Source organism: Lingula anatina, chromosome 6 (genome assembly GCF_051362555.1).
Source record: "Lingula anatina isolate TDL-2025a chromosome 6, LinAna3.0, whole genome shotgun sequence".
In the NCBI taxonomy this organism is placed as follows: domain Eukaryota; kingdom Metazoa; phylum Brachiopoda; class Lingulata; order Lingulida; family Lingulidae; genus Lingula; species Lingula anatina.
This window is the reverse complement of record NC_141772.1, coordinates 5264915-5285305: the sequence shown is the minus strand read 5'-3', so window position 1 is coordinate 5285305 and position 20391 is coordinate 5264915. Positions and strand designations below refer to the sequence as shown.

At 35.5% G+C, this 20391-nt stretch overlaps 3 protein-coding genes across 4 annotated transcripts; 1 reads left to right on the top strand and 2 right to left on the bottom strand.

Annotated features, from left to right (window-relative positions):
* Window positions 1–1893: 1893 nt before the first annotated feature.
* Window positions 1894–6800, bottom strand: LOC106166573 (inactive selenide, water dikinase-like protein). The gene is made up of 7 exons (XM_013545193.3): window positions 6389–6800; window positions 5461–5564; window positions 4656–4805; window positions 4226–4338; window positions 3668–3858; window positions 3279–3491; window positions 1894–2847 (listed from the first exon to the last, which is right to left on the bottom strand). The coding sequence occupies exons 2-7, from the start codon at window positions 5554–5556 to the stop codon at window positions 2663–2665; spliced, it is 948 nt and encodes a 315-aa protein (XP_013400647.1). The 5' UTR covers window positions 5557–5564; window positions 6389–6800; the 3' UTR covers window positions 1894–2662.
* Window positions 6801–7395: 595 nt separating this feature from the next.
* On the bottom strand, window positions 7396–14397 carry LOC106166563 (inhibitor of growth protein 3). Of its 2 annotated transcripts, XM_013545174.2 has the most exons (12): window positions 14227–14397; window positions 14041–14112; window positions 13015–13121; window positions 12716–12781; window positions 12323–12419; window positions 11996–12046; window positions 11631–11789; window positions 11273–11352; window positions 10819–10964; window positions 10057–10351; window positions 9516–9622; window positions 7396–8324 (listed from the first exon to the last, which is right to left on the bottom strand). In XM_013545174.2, exons 1-12 carry the CDS (start codon window positions 14252–14254, stop codon window positions 8303–8305), a joined length of 1230 nt encoding a protein of 409 aa, XP_013400628.1. In that variant the 5' UTR covers window positions 14255–14397; the 3' UTR covers window positions 7396–8302. The 2 variants fall into 2 exon arrangements, with proteins under 2 accessions (XP_013400628.1, XP_086872228.1); XM_087016102.1 differs by having other exon boundaries at window positions 7396–9622.
* Window positions 14398–14755: 358 nt separating this feature from the next.
* Window positions 14756–20268, top strand: LOC106166562 (aminomethyltransferase, mitochondrial). The gene is made up of 7 exons (XM_013545172.2): window positions 14756–14933; window positions 15419–15799; window positions 16087–16165; window positions 16544–16695; window positions 17065–17251; window positions 17678–17797; window positions 18076–20268. The coding sequence occupies exons 1-7, from the start codon at window positions 14829–14831 to the stop codon at window positions 18315–18317; spliced, it is 1266 nt and encodes a 421-aa protein (XP_013400626.2). The 5' UTR covers window positions 14756–14828; the 3' UTR covers window positions 18318–20268.
* Window positions 20269–20391: the final 123 nt, after the last annotated feature.

Sequence of the window (20391 nt, the reverse complement as noted above, 5' to 3'; positions counted from 1 at the left end):
ATATTTACTGTACTATTTGAGAACAGTAAGTGACATGGTTTTTCTTAAATGGTCATCATGGGAGCAGTGCCCAAAATACGTTTTTTTCAAATTTTGATGCAATATTACATAATGTTTAACAGCATAATGACCATCAATTTTTAATAATAAAATATTAGTATCATGGATATTCAGAAAATGTGACTAGCAAAGGTCTTCAGGCCCATGGAACTTCAAAGTCACAACTTGAAAATGCCAAAATGTAAACAAGACCGCACTGTTCTGAAATGTTTTTTTCCCATTTTTAACAATTTTTAACATAAAACAAAATTAACAGTGTACTGCCATTTTTATATGATCAACTAAGAAAATTGATGAGATGGGAAAAATATCAATAGAGCAGTGTTAAATGTCCAATTTCTTCCATTCTGAGATTCTGAACATAGTGAATGATTGAATCTGACAAACTGCAATGAAATGAGTTTATTTCCATTTTTGAAACTTTATTACACAATACACGATAACAAGTTTACCATCATTTTTACAACATCAACTAACAATGTTGTAAAGATGCAGAAAATGTCAAACAAACACTTTTACATTTCTTATTAATTAAATAATGAAACTGTTAACATGCCTAAGAATTGAATCTGAGGAAATGTGAAAAAACAGCATAACTTCTAAAATAATGGCCTGATTATGCTAATTTTCAAACTCAACCTGCATTTTAGTAAGATTGACCACTCCTGTGAGTTTAAATGACAATTGGCCTATCTGTTTTTATTTTTATATTGTGTTTACAGTGTTGCATATATGCTAAAAAGTGAAAAAACAGCATAACTACTAAAATAGTGGCCCGATCATGCGGATTTTTGAACTTGACCTGCATTTTAGTAAGATTGATTGCTCCTGTGAGTTTCATGACAACAGGCCTATCGGTTTTCCTTGAAATGTGTTAACAGCGTTGTATATATGCTGAAAAGTGAAAAAACAGCATAACTTCTACAATAATGGCTCGATCATGCTGATTTTCGAACTTGACCTGCGTTTTATGAATATTCATCAGCTCTGTAAATATAAAGCCAAAAAGTAAAACTGTCTTCCACTTATCGTGTTAACACTGAAAGTGCACGGCGCCGGCATCGGCGACAGCATCGGCGACGGCATCGGCATCGGCGACGGCGACGACGGCGACGACAGACGCAGGTGATGGCAATATGTACAGACACATCTGTGTCTGTACATAAAAATATGAAATCAAGTATGCGGCAACTCGCCATTTCCAATTAATGGCTACATAACTTTGCCCAACAGACCCTGAACTTTAAAATAATGTACAGTTTGGGTCAGTTTATACAAGGGAACTAAGGTCCTATTCCCAAAGACACCATCTGTCGATGCAGATCGATCGTAGATTGGACAAACCCAGCTAGAGCAATGCGTGAATCTGAATGCGCCCATGGACATCATCGATCTATAGAGACTGATCCAACTCTGTCAGGACTCTTGCTGAGTGAAATCAGAAAATACAGACAAGCTGGTGACGTAGGTCTAAAAAAGAGGAGTCGCGTCATTCAGTTAAGGTGACTGCAGTTGGCGAGAGTCAATTTATCCGATTCCACATTAGCAAGAATCCCCCACAGAGTTGGACCGACCCAGCGAGTACGATGTGTGAATCTGAATGTAATCTATGAGGGGTTCAAGTCTGAAAATCTTGGCCTTTTGCCGCTCTTATATTTTAACTTGTGCTTCTTATCAAGAACCCCCGATATTACGAAAACGGAAGTTACTCATGTGGTCATATTAATAATTAAATTCAAAATGTTATTAAATTATACAAAAAAAATTATGGGCATGCGTTTCCCTCATTACACGCCTCAAATATAAATATATGGCAAGAAAGGACTTAATATCTAGGCTTACATAGATCCGTTTTATTCAGAATGATGACTTGAACATACATGTTTATCTACGTTTTAAACGAGAAATACATGAAGCTGGTACAATCTTAAGAAAATTACAATTACCATCCAATTTACAACAATCAAAACAAAATTTTACGACCACAAGACGAAATAATTTCTGATGCCAAAACAACCAGAGCTGGTACACTGTTCGTGATTACGTTGACCAGTTTTCAAAGTGTTCCACCAAACGGCACCTTTTTCGAAAGGGTTTGCACACTTTGGCTTCATGTAGAAAACGGGTCACCAACCAAACTGGTGGATGAAGAGGCCTATATGTTCATCGTCTCAGAACGCTCAGTGACGCGCAGGGTGCTCAAGCCTGCACGAGGACTGTCCCGCACTGAAGATGAAAGTGAACAGCGATTGGGTGGTCTTCACTTTCTTTCTTTCATCATCATCACAGGTTGATTTAAAAGCGATTTCAACAATGATAATCTTTGGGTCACAGTAGAATTTCTTTTCACTGAATATCACCGATTTAATTTTCTTCACATATCTAAAAGTCGTCCACATATTGCTAATGGAAAAATATGAATTGATCAGATTCTTGGGAAGAAAATGCCCATTAACATAATAGAAATTAAAATGCTTCGGATACGCAGCGCAGATGGTAAAAACTGTAACAACTGCTGCAATCGATACTCCTGCACTTGCCGCCGTAAGCTTCTTGCGCAAAAATAGTCCCTGGTCCGTGTGCACATTCACGTTCAATACTGCTACCACAACTCTCCCTCCTTTTCTTTCGCTGGTACTTCAATAACTCTTGGCTTGTCAATGATTCTTGCAGAACGATTTCCTTTCTCGACAATCCCTATGATCCAGGCCTGATAACCTTCCTGTTTTTCAATGTCTTTACAAAATGCTGCCGCTTGCTCTCTGGGTAACGTGATTAGCAAGCCACCTGAAACATGAAGTAATGGTAAAAATGATTCGAGGCAGATAACTCAATCAAAGGAAAGAATGTCAAATGCCACTAAAATTGGAACATTCAATAGCTCAGAATATGGGAACATTTGGGACGAAAAAAGCCCAAGGTACGTAGTAACTCTGGGAGCAGATTATTTCGAGTGCATTTCTTGTCTTTACTACAAAAATGACAGGATTCACCAACCTCTCAGTGTACTTAAGTTCGACCCTGCTTAAAATTTCAAAGTATTAAATATGAATTTTGCAAAATTAATGTACCAAGACTTTTTGGTCACCAAGCACAACGCAATCAAAATATTCTGTACAGGAGATTTTATATCTTTTCAAGTACATGTTTTTGTCACATAAGTATCCGTGTGTAACTGCATTTGTATTTTGTTAATATTTATTTAAAAAAGTCCGTACCTGATGTTTCAGCCGACTGTCCTTGCAAAAGTCCAAACATATTACCGCACGCCTTGCTGACGGCCGCCATCTTGGCAATGATGGGAAGGTTATGTATGACGAACCCGACCTCGTTCTTCTGAATGCGTGCCAGGTTGCTCGCGTGCCCAAGGAGACCGAATCCCGTGACATCCGTGGCGCCATGCGCGTTGTACTTGTGCATTAGTCTTGCAGCTGTGAGAGAAAATAACATCCGATTCTCAGTCAAATGTCTGTCTCGATTACAACTGAACTCACCTGTACCGTTCAATTTGGCCAAACAAGACAGTGCAAGTATCCAAACTAAAACGTCTTACTGTACTAATCAACCCTAGAACTCAATTACACTTGCCTAAATTCCAATCGCTCACCTGTCCTGTTTAGCCTGGCCATACTGAACATTGCACGTTGGTAAGCCTTCTTCACGTCCTCCTCGCTGACCACCAGCTTAATCCTGTTCCATCTCTCGGGCTGGTCAAGCCACTGGTAGGCATTGACCGCCACTTGGGTCCCTAGGGGCTTGGTCAGTACTAGGACATCACCAATGACAGCGTTGTCTGGCCTAAAATAACCGCATCGATATGTACAACAACAATGATAAATATGAACAACTCTGATACTGGAACTTACATTTAGCAACTGACCAACATTGTGGTCTCAACCTGCGACCTTTCACTAGGTGAACGAGCTGGATGGACTGGTCACCTGATCTTTGGTCATACAGCTAGAAATAGTATCCAGTGCCTATGAGTTGACTCTTTCGAGTTTCGACCAACATTTCTAACTATCTAGGACTCACTGCTTAATAAGATCTGTATTCAAAGCCAACTAACAAGTAGAAATTAACATGCTGCTTCAAATCTCGATTTGCGAGTACCTCAATCAATGTGACAGATGTGACAGCAGTTGTAAGTTCACCATTTACTTACATGATGAATTCATTAGGCTGGCAGACAGTGGTAGCCACTCCACCAATGGTCATCCATGGGTTTATCACTGTCTGACCACCGGTCACCTGTGTGTTTGCCTCTTCTGCCAGATCCTGAAATATCAGAAGACACATACAGTGTGCATAAAACAGACTTCTAAAATCCTGTTAAAAGACATATGAACAAGAACGGTGGTAAGGAAAACTGAACGATAAATTCTTGTAGCCAAATTATTTACAGCTTTTTAGTCTGAACAAATATTCTGTATGTGCATCAACATCACAGAACATATTTGACAGTAACCTCTCCAGTAAACAAAAGAAGTCAACATCTAGTCATCTGTAGCTGCAAAAGACCTACTTCCTGGCTGGAGCTCTTTTGTGAAACAGACCCATGCACCCTGAAAAACAACATAAAACCAGTTGTCTACCTTGAACCCTGTCAACATCAGTGGAACCACAACATCTCTCTCCTTGTCTCCCATCTTGTTGCTAACGGCCAGCAGCGCCAGCATGTTGTCACATTCTGTCACTCCCATGGCGTACAGGTCACTCAACACATTAGCACAAGCAATCCTGCCCTGGGAAAAGAGGAAAGTTGACGATACCAATTAAAACAACTTTCAAATACTTATACTTGCATTTTACCTGAAAACCTTGAAAAAACACAATTTTCCTACTTGTATAGATATTCATTTTCATTAACTTAAACATATGATGTAATCTTCTCATGTAAAATCTTATTTTGTTTTATTTTATGTTGATAAAATACTTCTTCAGGTTATAAATATAAATTTCAACTTATTCATAAGCAAAGCTTGCGTAAATCAAAGGAAACTTTTCATATCACTTGATTTATTGTCAAATAGAAATGGTGTTTAATCTTACAAATCACAGGATAATTGTTAAATACAGCTACATTTACAGGAAGGAAAGGCTCACAACAAAGTAATGAACCATACTTATGTTACATTACTTCACTGATGAAAAATTCTTGGTTTGTTAATTTTTAGAAAAGTATTCAATCAATGATATGAATGTTTATTTATATTTTCTAAAAAGTGGAGCAGAGGTGGGGGAAGAAGGAGCATGATTGAGAAAATCATAAAAAGGTAATACAATTGCAGAAAATCAATTAGGAAACACATTGATTTTTTTTTTTTATAATTTAAATGATCCTCTGTGCTTAATCAGCATGATAACATCTGGTGGTTGTGATGTCCTATGAGACTCTACCATCATGTAAGGGTCATCAACCAATGGATAAAAGAAATCAGTTGTCTGGACCAATGACAGGCCACCGTGCCGCAGTGGAGTAACGCAGGCATCCATCCCAATTCCTACAAAACAAAGAAGAAATAATGACAATATGAGCAATAGATAAGAAATCATGACAACAAGAACTGAGAAAGTGCCAGTCATCATTTTTTAAACATAAAAATTGAACTGAGTTCTCTTGCATAAATAAAATGATAAAAACATCATTCAGAAGTACGAAGGATATAGCTTAGACTAAACCTAGTTTATTTTTAAGCAAACATTTCTGCTTCATTAAAATTCTGACCCAATTAAAAGACTTATAGGGGTGATATTCTCCTCCTTTTTGACGAAATAAAATACCTTCTCCACCCCCCCCCCCCCAAAGGATTTCTTAGGCTCAAGGTGTTTTGATTGAAATATTATACTTCATTTCAATGCGTTCCATGCTTTTCGATAATCACATTGTTGTGGCAGACAAGAGATAAGCTTCCCAGTTAAAATAATGAACGTTAAATTCTCTAACCAATTCATGCAGCATGGTTGTAAAAAGATATTTTGGTTTATTCGCATACAACAACTCGTGCCACTAGAATGTACTTTGACCCAAACCACGTGGGCAACCCACGTGGGTGAATTAAGCCGGTAATCAACAAATCGGCGCCATTTTGTCTTCGAGAGCTCAGAAAGGAAAAATTTCCTTCAGACAATACACCCTCCAAAACAGCAAAAAGATCCAATTCTAATCCGAAGAAGCATTTATTTTACACATTTCTGACAAAATTGATGAAACTGGCCCAAAATTGACCTTTAATTATGGTCTTTAGCAAAATCGGACCCTGGACCGTTCCGCTGGTTCCCCGCCTGGGGACCGATCGTTCGGCCAGGGACCATGTGGTTGACTTACCAACGCGTGGGACTTGAGCCACATACTGGAAGTGAGACTGTTCAGCATCCTGTGCACTGCTGTCCTGTTGGAGTCCCTCAAGAAGTTTGAGCAGAACTTCTTGGGGGACTTTACACCCTCATCCTTTCAGGTCAGCATATTTAGTAAGCCGGAAATTTGCATCCAGCTCGTGTGCAACAGGATCGAACGGCCGTCTCAAGCTCTCCATCTTGAAGGCTGCGCTCCACTGATCAGACCTGACCTGCTACAAGTGGCCAAGTAGCACTCCCCCGAATTCCCTTTCGGTGGTTAGATGACAAGCAATCGGTGTCCTTTAATCTCCCTGTACAAAGGGCGGACGAGAAAAATGGCAGCCCTCCCTTCTTTGTTTGCAGCGCACGATGCGAGCTCAAAACACCCGGATGTCCTATTACTTGCCATATAATAAGATGCCGAACTGTGAGACACAGGGACCAGTCATTATTTTTAAAGATTTAGAGTTCTTTAGTCCATGGAGGACGAAAACTCAGTTTGATATTTTTGTTTGCTTGCAGAATGAATGGATCAAACAAAATGAAATTAAAACTTTCATGCACTATAATTTTCAAAGTTATGTAACATTTGAAGTTATTTACCTAACCTCCGACCGTTTTTTGAAATAAAAAAGTTATTTTACAAGGCTTTGAAACAGAAATTAGTAAGCATTTTTTCTCAACAATTTTGTAAATCATCACCAAGGTAATCAGTCTTTGGATTTATGAACTCATAGTTACCATTAAAATGAACTACCTGTGAAAAATTTGGAAAGATGTAAGAATGCCCCTTTAAAATTTTCACAAAGCCAGTCTTCATTGTCAGGTGTATCGAGCACTCAGTCTGGAAACATTTAATTAATGGTGGCCATTCAGTCACATTTTCAATAAAAAGATAAAATAAAAAAATAATTAATTAATTAAAAAACAATAATAAAACAGAACATGATAAAACAAACACAAACAATAAAATAAATAAAACAACTCGTGTGAAAGTAAGATTTTTGAAACTTCACATTTATTTATGGGTTCTTTAAAGAAAGAAATATGTGGAAATCTCAGGGTATATACTTCTAATATCACAGGCAACTAACTTCTGAGTGTCACCCTGCTGCCAATTCCTTTCTACTGTAAATTGTTCAATCTGTTTCTTTACTGCTTTTACTTAAAATTATTACTAGTAATAAGCTAACACAGCTAGCATTTTAAAGGATTCAGTCAGGCTTTTTATGAAGGTACTGGGAAGAGCCTATCAATCTGTTTCTTGCATGGTCTTACACAATTTACAGAGCACAATAAAATGAATAGATCACTCTTTGACAATACAGTGCAGTAATGGAAATAGTAGAATTTTTAACAGCTCTTCAGTAATTGAAATATGAATATAAATAATTGAATATAATAAAGAAACTGATAAATAAATTCTGAATATAAGTAATTTATAATGTTACCGATTACAAATCTTGGTTAAAAATCTGTTAATCTAACCATTATCTAACTAAACTTGCAAATTGAATTTAAACAAATTACCTGTATGTACTAATTAAATATGCTAAAGCCAAATTAATGATTTTAGTTCACCAACACTAACACAAGGAGTATATACTAGTAATTGGCAAAACCACAGAGCTCTGTGCACAACAGAAACATTTTCTTCTTGTATTATCTAGCGACTAGTTTAATTGGAGACCTATATAATTAAACTCTCAGCTAAAACACCATATTTGTATTGTTCTTTTATTTAAAAGAACAAAACCACGTAAAGTCTGTATCATCAACCCTTTTTTCCCCCACATTGTACGAATAATAAGAAATAAGTGACAAGCACTTTGTGCCAAATTTGCTGGGTGAATGTAAAGACATGTCTCTATTTCATAGCAATAAAACTGGACACATAGCTTCTTCATGTCTGTTTTTCACCAGTACTGAAATGAAAGGAATGAAAGCTGATCTGATGTTTTATTCTCTTAATCTAAAACATTTTGAAGAAAAAAAGCTGATATAGCGAGTTACTTGTGCACATGCGAATTCTTGCAAGAATTTTTTCCCTTTCTCTCATCTTTGTGCTTCCAAAGCATTGCATATTAAGCTTCCAATTGGTGAGGCATACTCAATATTTATGTGTACCACCACAATTGCAAATTTTCAATGTCAAACCCAACTCTCAAAATCCCTCTACCATACCAAAATCATTGAATATGCGAGAGGCTCATTGGCTTGCAATGGTCTTTATCGCTATATAGAAATCTCTAATCCAACACAGCATTTCTAAAAATTTCTACCGTCTTGCATGACAGGAAATTTAAATCTGCAGGAGACTGATATCTACTTAATGTTGTTTTATATGTGTAGTTTTGTTATACAAGGTGAAGGTGTGAAATTAGTAATCTGACAGTGGTACACATCAATCTATTTTCAACTGTAGATTTTTCTATTTCACACGGTATACTGGGCTCACTACAGGAAAAAATTTCTCACAGTCAAACATCTGGATGATTTTAGTCACAACAAAATTTCTAAGGTAAAAAGGTGATAATACAGTAGCTTTATAAACATTTTCTAGGCCAAACTAAAATATGTTAATCAACTGGCAATAATTTACAATTCTAGAGTGAGCCCTTGCAAGATTAACAATGTTTTTTTCTTCCTTTTTTGCTACACAATTCTACCTTGACCAGATGAGTAGATTTCTAATTTAAAAAGAGTGCAAATAGCTGTTGCTCTAGAGAGTGACAAAAGCTCAAGAAGTCTATTGTTATTTGGCACACATTGCTAACTAACACATGGCATTAATATAACCAAGAGAGAAAGCAAGACAAGTGCTCTTAAACTTGCGTTATGCCACATCTACTGCTTTAAGAGAGAAGAAATGAGTGCTCTACAAGTAGTCTACTGTTAATTGCCACAGTTCTTTGCCATACACCAAACACATGTAGCCTTGCGCTCTCTGCAGAACTTTAAGTCTTATTTGCCACAGTTCTATGCCACATATCAAACAACTGTGGCCTAGAAAGACAGATGAGTGCTCTACAAGTTGTCTACAGTTATTTGTCACAATTCTTTGCCACACGCAGTTCTAATGCCAACCGGGTGATGACGACGAGAGATATAATCACCTCCTTCCTCTTCTCTTCATGGCTGACGTGCACTGCGGACAGTACCACTTTCCTTTTGGCGCCTGTGTGAGTCCCACACAACCATAATGGAACCACTCTATTGGGCACTGAAAGAAAGATGGAAATTGTGACATGAATTTGATTTGACATAGAGGAGCATATCTGGAAAAAGTTCAAGAGTAAATGGAGGAAAAGGACAAATCTGGCAAAAAGAATACCCGTAACAACAAGAACTGTCAGGCCTGCCCAGGCTGCTCCACATTCTGATTTAGTTTCAGTTTGTTGGTTATCTGAGTTTTATGCTTACTAAAATTTCAAGATTGTATTTTTAAGAATAGCATTTGAATATTTTCATAGAATATGCCTTGCAAATGTATATTTTTGCCTTCATTCACAATTAAAAATAAAACCCTACATGTTGAAACAAAGAACTGCTGATAAACCCATAAATAATAACCATTTCAAACACAGATTTCTGGAGACCACTGAAATTTTTAATAAACCAGTTGAATTCTACAGCACCTTATTACACAATACTTACATCTTGATTATCACATCCAACCATATCTCCATAGGAAACCTGGTTACATACACAGTATCTAGGTTCATTTGGATCGTACGACCACTCGCCTTGCTGGCCATTTTCGTCCAAAAATGGCTCCGTCACCATTTCCTCCACCGTTGTAGGTGGTGCTGGTGTAGCTGCTGTTGATAAAGAGGCTGCAGGTGATGGCTGCGGTGTTGCGGGGGCTGATAAGGGTTGTGTGGGAGTTGGCTGGGCACCACTCTGTTTTTGTTGCTGCTGCTGTAGGTAGGCTGCAGCTTTTTGGGTTTGCCTACATTCATAAATGATATACATTACAACTGGGCCCTCTCTTTCTCCTAAATGACAGGTACAAAGCATGCTAATTAATTTTTTTAAAATTTTCTTTTCTGCATTAAACGAGAGGGAAACCTCAAACAGACGGCATATTGATACCCATGTAACTTTGAAAGAAACAGTCTGCCACATGATTAAAGTGACACCTTTTCTGTGTAATCCTTGATCTGCTGAATTCCTGCAATATGATTCTACTGCTGTATCAAGATTACCGATTATAAGGTTGACTACCTCATAAGTTCAGACATAACTTCAAACCCAAAGTTTCACTACAATCTCGGACATTCTATTTTAGATGATCAATCTGCATATTTATCAGTGTGAAGAGTTAAAATTATGACATTTAAACTAACAAAAACAAAACCTTCATGTCAATCGACTGGTTGGCACTCTATTACATTCCTTATAGTAAGAACAGCTTACTTTTTAGTTCGTTGCGACCTCCCACTTTCTGGGGTAAGTGGAGCCTCTATGGCCGCCCCAGCTGTGATGAAATCTTTGGCTACCTGAGGGTTACTGAATACATTGTAACTAGCTTTAAAACTACCTGTTCTCCTGCCCTGCTGCATCTGAAATGGGTAAGGAGTGTGGATGAACAATTATGACCCTTGATGAAGTTTTTAAACTCATTTACTTGCTTTCCAACAAATCAGCCATTGGATGTGTTTGTTTTATCTTTCAATCTATGATACGGAATCTCACTTGCTTATTTCAAGGTAAAAATAAGTTCCACTAAAAGACAATAATTTCTCTCAACATCATGATTTAAGAGAAACCAAAAGTCATGTTCAAAACTATTTTCCCATGTGGATGAGATATTTTGGGGCATAACTAAAGCTTAACTTTAAGTTAGTAAACAAGGCATCCTCTTATCTACCTTAAAGACCTGCTGTGTTGCTGCAATTGCTTGTGATGCTGCTGCCGCAATAGCTGCATTACTTTGTGCTCCGACTTGACCTGAAGAGAACAAAGCCAAATTTATTGGAAGAAAATAATCATGCCCACTTAGTACTTACTGGCAAATTAGGACGAGTATTTTACTGGCAAATTAGAATGAATAATCCAAGTGAAATGCTTCTGGCTACTGTGGTAACAAGAATTGTACACAGCTCCGGCTCCTGTGTCAATATGTATAGTTCTGCAGTGTATGTACACAAGTACAAACTGTATGTACACAAGTACAAACTGTTTACTATTTATTATATTGGTGTCATGCCATCTCAATGTTTACCAACCTAAAGTTAATCCTCCACCTCCTACAGTATTATATAAACTGGTATTTGTCTTAAATGTTTCCCTGGCAGCTTCATGGGCTAATGAAGACAGTACCCTCTCTGTTGTCTGTCGTTTGTCTAAATGGCTCGCTAGGGCATTGGACATCGTGTATTTTCGCTCTAGAGGGAAGATGTCAGAAAAAATGAAAATCTTGTATTGAATGTAAATCAGCATCATGTCATAAATCATATTCTTTTTATTGTTTTTAACCCTTATAGAATGCTTACTTTTTATCAATTGCAACAAAATAGAAACTTTCAATTGTGAAAGAAGTTAATAAGTATATAGAATCTTACTTTCATAATGTAGAGGCGTTATTACTTACTTTCTGCTTTATGGTTATTGTGCACAGGGGGATTGTCTAGTTCCAAGGAACCTAAAAGAAATGACACAACTACTACTAATCTTAGTAAATTAAAATTTACACTACCAAGTTTTAAGCTAACATGCCTGAATTCTTCGAATAATACCCTGCATATACTACTATAAATATTTTCTAGAATACTTAAAAAATTCAGCTTTAGAAAAAAACTGGTTATTATACCAACTAAAATTATAGTCTGTTTGCAGACCATGATAACTGCTATGCTTTACAGTCATCAATTGTTACAAGAATGTCAACAAACATGACCAAGATATAGAAATGCCTTACGTTTTTCTAAAATTTCTGTAATTCCTGCATTGTCTGCTTCAAGTTCCATTTTAAATTTCTGAAGTTCTAAATCTAGTTTTCGTAAATGTCTGTCGACCTGGAAAGAAAAATTTATCTTTCTCAGTGGGACATCAATTGTGATGGACAAAAAAATATAAAATCTAAAATGCTTTGTCAACAATGAAACAAGGTTATTAAGGGACTAATTTATTCCTCTATCCCCCCCCCCAAAAAAAAGGGGGGCAGGATAAAAATTTTACCCTCTGTTCCTTTTACATGTATATCCTGGATTTATCAGTCCACGAAGCACTAGTTCCTTTTTAACAAAAAACCTAGCATCTTTGTGATTTTAAGATATGAACATGTAAACACTGTATTTAAAATGATACAAACCATGTCATAAATTTGATTTGCTAACTGGACTTTATCATCAGCACCTTCTAGTGCCTTCATATAGTCCTGGAATGGAATACAAATAATACAAACACCATATAAACATATAGGAAAATAGATTTTGAAGTTGTGTATGGTACATTGTCAATTAAAAAAAAAAAAAAAAAACGTATTATTTTATACAATATTCACTTTAATTGGTGAACTTAGGATTAATACCATACTACAACATATCATTTTATGTGGCATTGTGCTAAAATCATATAATATTTACGTTTTTCAGCAATCATTTAGTATACCTGCTTAATTTTATCAAACTGTTCATCTTTCCAGTCTTGTTTTACATTGGGTTGTTGGCACTTCTTGAAAAATGTTTTTGTTCTGTCATCTAGACTATCCATGGCATCTGAAAATGCACACTCATGAGTTTCTTCAGAAAGTTCTTTCTCTTTAATCTTAATGATGTTTACTGATAAGCAACATTATTGCATACAAATTCATTTTATGAAATCATAACAAAACTATGTCAAGATGATTGGCATGTGGCAATGTTCGTCAGGTGGGGCCAATCTCATAATTTTAATAACATTAATTCAAGGTATTAAACTATATTTATAATCAAAAAGTATTACTTAAATATCTCTAAAAAGGTTCAAAAATAAGTGGTTAATGCACTTACTAGTACTAGTAATATGTGTTTAAATTCATACACTGTCTATTTATCAAAAATTCAAATTATTACTTCTGCAACTAAAATGCCTCAGCTTGCCTGTTTTAATTCTAACCACTTTTCATGATTACTGACTGAACGAAAATTATTGAAGCCACGGCCTTCTAATATAATGAATGTAAAAACTTCAGTAACAAACGGTATTTTTCAAATTATGTTAGACATTTAGAATTACCGTTTGTATGCAGAAGAATGACGTGGAGAACATCCTTCTTGGAAAGACAGCTCGATAATAAATAATGGATTTTATAACCATGTTTGAATTGCAAAATATGAATAATCGGCTACAGTTTATGGCCATGTGATGGTGTATGGTTTAAAGGGGAGGCTCCTTATTCAAGCATTTAATTTTAATAATCTGATCGTCACACAATGATAAAAGGTGGGGCCCGTGGGGGTATAATCCGCCAAAAAGGAAAATGAAACCATATTTTGGCGCCACCTGACGCCACACGAACACATTTCTAATGAAGACAAAAACACGTTATAAATTTGTTACTGCTTCTTAATTTCACATATTTTATTAATTCATTGTTCACAATGAATCCAAAAGTTAACTTTATAACTACTTAAACAGCAACATTAGAAAACTCACTTTGTACTTCTAAATCTGTCTCTCGCATGTCCGTGAACCTTTCCCGCATTTCCATTGGGAGGTTCTCAATCACTGAAATTGAAAATTAAAAATAAAATATTTCACATTTCTTGACAACGAAAAAAAATTTCGGTGACACAGAAATGATACTTATGTAAATATTCAAAGTGTTTTAACTTGACTTACTTTCCAAATAATCCTCTAAATACAGCATCTTGATGGAGCTCAATGTCAACCCAATAATTTGGACAAAAAGTTGTTTCAGAATGATTATGTATGCTTCACGCTGATTGGTCAAGTTTTCAGCTCTCAAATCAAAATGTATAGTGGTTAGATAAACATTTTTTAATTTAGATTTTCAAAAATACCCCACTTTGTTTGTGAGCAAGTATTGAGTACTTGGGCAATGTATTAAATACTATGATTAACGTATAAACTCAATAAAAACGATAAAAAACAGATGTTGCCGAACTCGGTGATATCCAATCATGTAAGTCAAAACAAACAAAGACGGCTTCGGCATACCTCCATTTGCAATTTTACCCACAAAAAATGTAGGATTTTTATAGAAAATGTGGCACCAATAAGGATATAACAGTTTAACATCATTATCTAAAATAGCTATAGATGTAAACAAAAGAAATGCGTCAAAATTTTATCAATTTTATAGTGTTCAAAAATAGATGAGAAAAGGTACCACAAGTCTACTATCAACTTCCTTTTGCACTTGCGCAAATTCGACATCCTGTTATGGACTGGGGTGGTAAATAAATCACCTGTGCACAGCGATGGAGCTCTCAAGGAGGATGTTGCGGCACGCCACTTTACTCGCTGGCAGGCCTGTGCACAAAAATCCTTTAAAGTTCTGGAAAAGAGGGAAAACATACGGGGAGGTAATGACAAGGGCGTTTAAGTAGGAAACGAGATGTAGTCAATGGTTTAACAAGTTGAAGTACACGAAAAACACATGTCATGTGCAACTACAATACAGTACAACTTCAAGGACATTTTATCTGTTGTAGTATCATTGAAGACGGCGTAAGGGTCTTGACTGCGCTTAGACCTTTGCTTTTCTCTTTAGGCCAGTCAGTAGTTTAGCTGTCGCTGAAATTTGCTGAAAATTGAGCCTTGGGCTGGTTGAGGAAAATTGCATGTACTCGTGCAGTAACTAATAATAACCACACATTTCACAAAATAACTTTATAAAAGGAAAAGTGATCGATCTGTTAAACTTATAAAGCAGCTAGGTAATCGTGAAGTATTTAGTAATCTAATATTCTATATAATCTATAGTAAGAATAGTTTACAACATGTTTTTATGCAGATGTTGAAAAAATGCTCTATAACACCCAAGCTGCCAAATATGTATTTATTTCAGGTTGCAACAATGAAGACAATCCTCCATGATTTCAATATTCAACATGGAGCCAAAATGGTCCCCTTCTGTGGTTGGCAGATGCCTCTTCACTACAAATCAAGCATCATGGAATCCCACATTCATACGAGAAAACATGCAAGCCTCTTTGATGTATCGCACATGATGCAAACTTATATATTTGGCAGGGACAGAAGCCAATTTGTGGAGAGCTTGACTGTTGCAGATGTGGAAGGACTGAAAGAGAATAATGCTGTATTATCAATGTTCACTAATGACAATGGTGGAATTATGGATGATTGTATTATTACAAAGACTAGTGATGACCATATTTATATTGTGTCAAATGCTGGTTGTGCAGATAAAATAGGAATATATATTGAGGTATGTGTGACTGAACTTATTCATAGACAGATGTTGACTTGTGAATTGGTTTTAGAATTTACTGTTTTTGTATCAGACCATTGCAGATGATGTAAATTTATTGTGATTGTATTTTAATGTGTACCTACTGATACTTTCTTGATGTCATGGAAAGATGGACAACTGTATGGCTTGTGTATCCATATAATTGAATTTGAAAAAGTTTAAATAGTTATAGTGTCAATTAACAAATCTTGTGTTTTTTTTTATATACATCGAGTTCAATACAAGGCCGAATTATCTTCCAGACTGAAGCAGAGCAGTTTAAATTCAAAGGAGGAGATATTTCTGTTGAACAGATATGCAATGGTCTACTTGCCTTACAAGGTTAGAAGAGAAATTATTAACATTTTTGTCAAAGGTGTATCATATTTGACTTATATTATTTTTTTCTTTTTTGCTTGCAAGTTCATAATTTTATCATAGGTGATATGATTTGATAAGACATTTATTGTCATAATATCTATTTTCATTAATACAACGTGCCTTTGAATTAGGTTTGAAATTTAGGCTATTCAATTTACATTAATAAATACCAGTAATTTGAATTTCAGGATAATGTAAATGCAGTTATGAAAACTGTTTATCACAATCTTGTAGGGAGTTTGATAAATTAGTGCTGTACACCTTTTTGCATATATGACAATGTTACACTGTCTGCATTGGTCCAAAGCATTGAATAATCCTATATACAATATATTCCAGGTCCAGAGATGGTCCAAGTGCTACAGCCTTTGATAGAATCTGATCTAAACCTTGACGAACTGCCATTTATGACTAGTTCCATGGCAACAATAGCAGGAGTGCCAGACTGCAGAATTAGTCGCTGTGGTTATACAGGCGAGGATGGTGTAGAGGTATGTATGCAGGGCCGTCAGCTAGTGAAATGTATCACCATCTAAGTGGTTCATTCTGTGGCCCTCTGTGGGACAAAAATATGAACATATGATTTGTTCCTTCTTTTGCCTGCTGTGGGACAAAAATATCAACATGTCATTTGTTACTTCTGCAGACATGATGAAAGTAATATGGATGAACTTAAAGTTGCCCAGGTTGCTTTGAAGGCAATTTCAACATTAGTCCTTGTAGTCAATTAATCAGTATGTCAGCAGTTTTTCTACTTCACCTATAAAACCTTACACACACAAAACATCATTAAAAACTGACTGATGATAATGTAAGATAACATCAAGGAAATTTGTAATACATCTTACATTTATTTCCAGATATCTGTTCCGTGTGAGAAAACAGAACATGTGGCAGATGCTATTTGGTCTTCCAAAAATGGTGAAGTACGCATGGCAGGGCTGGGGCCCAGAGACAGCCTCAGACTTGAAGCAGGGCTCTGCCTGTATGGGAATGACATAGATGAAACAACTACACCAGTGGAGGCCTCACTAGCATGGTGCATAGGTATAGAATGAATAGTTGGATAAGAGGTGTGCATATATGAGGTAGTTTGTGTGTGATTAGCAAAATTGGGTGCATGTGGCATGTGTGTGTGTGTGTGTGTGTGTGTGTGTGTGTGCCATATGTATGTAGGCTGAGAACAGTTACTCTTGTATGCTCAATAGACGAAGTGAAGTATTTGCGAAAGAGATGTCATGTCGTTGTCATCTGAAATAATGTCAGTTCAGTTAAAGTTCCCTAAAACAACTCTCTCTTTCTCTGTCTCTCACAGGGAAGAAGAGGAGATTTTAGAAATATCAAATGAAACAACCATACCAGTGGAGGTCTTGTTTCTTACTTGTACAAAACATAACACACATGTATTACAGTCCACAGATAATTTTAAAAAATCAATTTTCCTTTATAACCTTGGAATCTACTCTACATCAGGCAAAGTAAGAAGAGAGAAAACCCCAACTTTCCCAGGTGCTGAAGTAATATTATCCCAGCTGAAAAAGAAACCACCAAAGAGGCGAGTGGGAATCAAATCCAGAGGGGCACCAGCTAGAGGTAGCTAATTTTTTGAGATCATTAAAGCTGTAATCATGATTTTGAACAGATTATGCTGGGTGCCATATTAGATTACATGTTAACGTAGAACATTTTGTAATAGCAATATATATTGAGCATTTATCATTAAGTTAATGGCTATAGTCTCTGCTACTGTTTTTGAACATTGTTGACTACAAAAAAGAAATTATTAAAATTACAGTACGTAATGGTATAATACATTTACTGAACATGGAAGTAATGCAAAACTTATTTAAAATTTAATATTTACTTTGCAGCTGGCACCCCCATTCTAGACCACCAGAGAGGGGTTCAGATAGGGGAGGTCACCAGCGGTATCCCCTCACCGTCCCTCAACTATAACATTGCTATGGGCTATATTAACACACAAGGAAAGATAGGATCCAAAGTGATCCTACACGTGAGGCAAAAGCATGTTGAAGGAGAGATAGTGAAAATGCCCTTTGTTCCGCATAAATACTACTACAAAAAGGAAGAAACTCAGACCAACCAAAAGTGAGGCGTGAAAAAGGTGCTGTGGGGACTTGACACTGAGTGTTTTGAAGCCAAAACCAAGTTAAATTTGATTTGAGGCTAATGAAATTAAGGTCTGACAGGGGTGCTATTAAGTATTGGTGGAAAGCGTTTTTGAGATGGAAATGTGTTCAGTTTGTTTTGAAGCTCCAGGAACATCAATCTTAGCCTGTAATGCTACTTTTAGAGACTTGAATATGGTTGTCAATGAGGAATCCTTGTCTGAGTCAGGGTCTTACTCTTAGTTTTAATTTTGTGGAATTAGACATGGAATTCCAAGATTTTCATTGTCCTACTGCCACGTAAGTGTTTGTTCCCACAATAAATGTTCAGAGATTCTTTTAATAACCCCAAGCTTACTTCTGTGAAATTTTAAGTAGACAACTAGAAAAGTTGAAATGAGGTTGAGGTGGTTTTGATTTAAAAGTTGATTGTTCTCAAATGCAATCTGGTTGGGAAAGGGCACCTGCTGAATATTTTTTTTTCACATTTAAAGCAAGTTTACACTTTGGCTTTATATTGATATTTTATTAATATATTAGGTTAATACAAATTTTCCATGATGATTTATCATTCACCAGAATATATCATGGTCATAGGAGTGTGAGAAATTAATTTACGGTGTAATGCATAATTATAGTGATAGAAGAAATATATAATGAGTTCTTCTTTATACTTAATATTTTGCTCGCTTTTTAATAATCTGGCTGTATATGTTCAAAACAATAGCAGCCTGAAATGATCATTACATGTTTGTTAATTTTTGTTTTTGTAAAAGAAAATCTCGAATGTTGTGACCTGATTTTATATTTCAAAAGATAGTCACTGTGACAGTTGGGTGGTGATTATATAGAGGCCATAAGTAAATTCATTAAACATTTCTATATATTTTTATTATGAGTATTAAATACTGAATCAGATCGATTATTTTCTGGGAATACTATAAATTTACTAATAATAATTTATACCATAAATAAATAATGAAAAAGCTTCATTGATTTTTGTATAAAAAGTTATTTGATTTCCTTGTCAATTCATATTTTTTAATTATTGTTGTTATGTAACATGACTCTTTTTTTGTAATGGTATTTTTATTCATTAAACCACACAGTGTTTAACACAAGAATGGGAAATAGTTATTATTGGTGGTCTTGATATGAATTGACTGCAAGCTGGTGCCATTAATATTGCTTAATACATGTATGTTGTGCAGGAAGTATAACAAAGATTTTATTGCTTTAAGTTTTAATGATTCATTGTAAAGTTCATTCAAAATTATAATGATGCTTGAATTGTTGAAGTTAAACTTCGGTCTGTATTCTAGTGCAATTTTGTTTACTTGTATCATCTCTTCTATGTGATGGAAACTTATATAATGCACCTACCATTAGGTTTATTTTATAACAGCTGAGTATAGTTGTATTTTTTAAATGCATTTATTTCATTAGAGAAATGTCAAAACTAATTATCAAGTCTAATTACACAATCATAATATTTTATTATTAATTATAATGATGGTATATCAGAGCAGGTTAGTTAAAATTGGTGGTATTTCTAGTGCAGCTTACCAACCTGGATAAAATCAAAATAATATGCACTTAATGGATAATCCTGCTCATTTTTAAGTAATAAAAGTGCAGAATTGTCATATTGAACAAGGAGTTTTAAGTTCTTTCATAAGGACCTTTTGTACATATTAAAAATGCCTTTTCTAAATTCGGCATAGGATGCCGTAAGTTACTGAAGTGAAATGGATCCATTGTGGCAACTAATGAATGGTAGACAAGTTTAATAAGTTGAGATGAAAACATATTGGTTTTCAGATCAAACTTCTATCAGTATAAATCTGTGCTCAAGTGGAAAGTTGATTATCAATTATGCCTATTTATAGGATTTAATAAAAATAAACAGTGAAATAAAAATAATTGAATATTTTACCAATTTCCTTAAAATTTTTGTTCCTGTCACCTTTAAATGTGGTTAAAGTGGTATGTTTGTAAATTGATCTGCCTTAAAACATTTTTTTAAATCTTGAATATTAAACCTGTTACAGTTTCTAC

Bases quoted from the DNA above. Each gene is read 5' to 3' on its own strand.
- LOC106166573 (XM_013545193.3), bottom strand. From the start codon at position 5,556: ATGGATGCCTGCGTTACTCCACTGCGGCACGGTGGCCTGTCATTGGTC. The intron at 3,859-4,225 runs GTAAGTAAATGG...CGGTTATTTTAG, and splicing joins CAGCCTAATGAATTCATCAT to GCCAGACAACGCTGTCATTG. The intron at 2,848-3,278 runs GTACGGACTTTT...TTCATGTTTCAG, and splicing joins ACAGTCGGCTGAAACATCAG to GTGGCTTGCTAATCACGTTA.
- LOC106166563 (XM_013545174.2), bottom strand. From the start codon at position 14,254: ATGCTGTATTTAGAGGATTATTTGGAAA. The intron at 12,782-13,014 runs GTATACTAAATG...ATTCCATTCCAG, and splicing joins AGTTTGATAAAATTAAGCAG to GACTATATGAAGGCACTAGA. The intron at 12,420-12,715 runs GTTTGTATCATT...TTTTCTTTCCAG, and splicing joins CAAATCAAATTTATGACATG to GTCGACAGACATTTACGAAA.
- LOC106166562 (XM_013545172.2), top strand. From the start codon at position 14,829: ATGGAGCTCTCAAGGAGGATGTTGCGGCACGCCACTTTACTCGCTGGC. The intron at 14,934-15,418 runs GTAATGACAAGG...TATTTATTTCAG, and splicing joins GAGGGAAAACATACGGGGAG to GTTGCAACAATGAAGACAAT. The intron at 17,252-17,677 runs GTATAGAATGAA...ACTCTACATCAG, and splicing joins CTCACTAGCATGGTGCATAG to GCAAAGTAAGAAGAGAGAAA.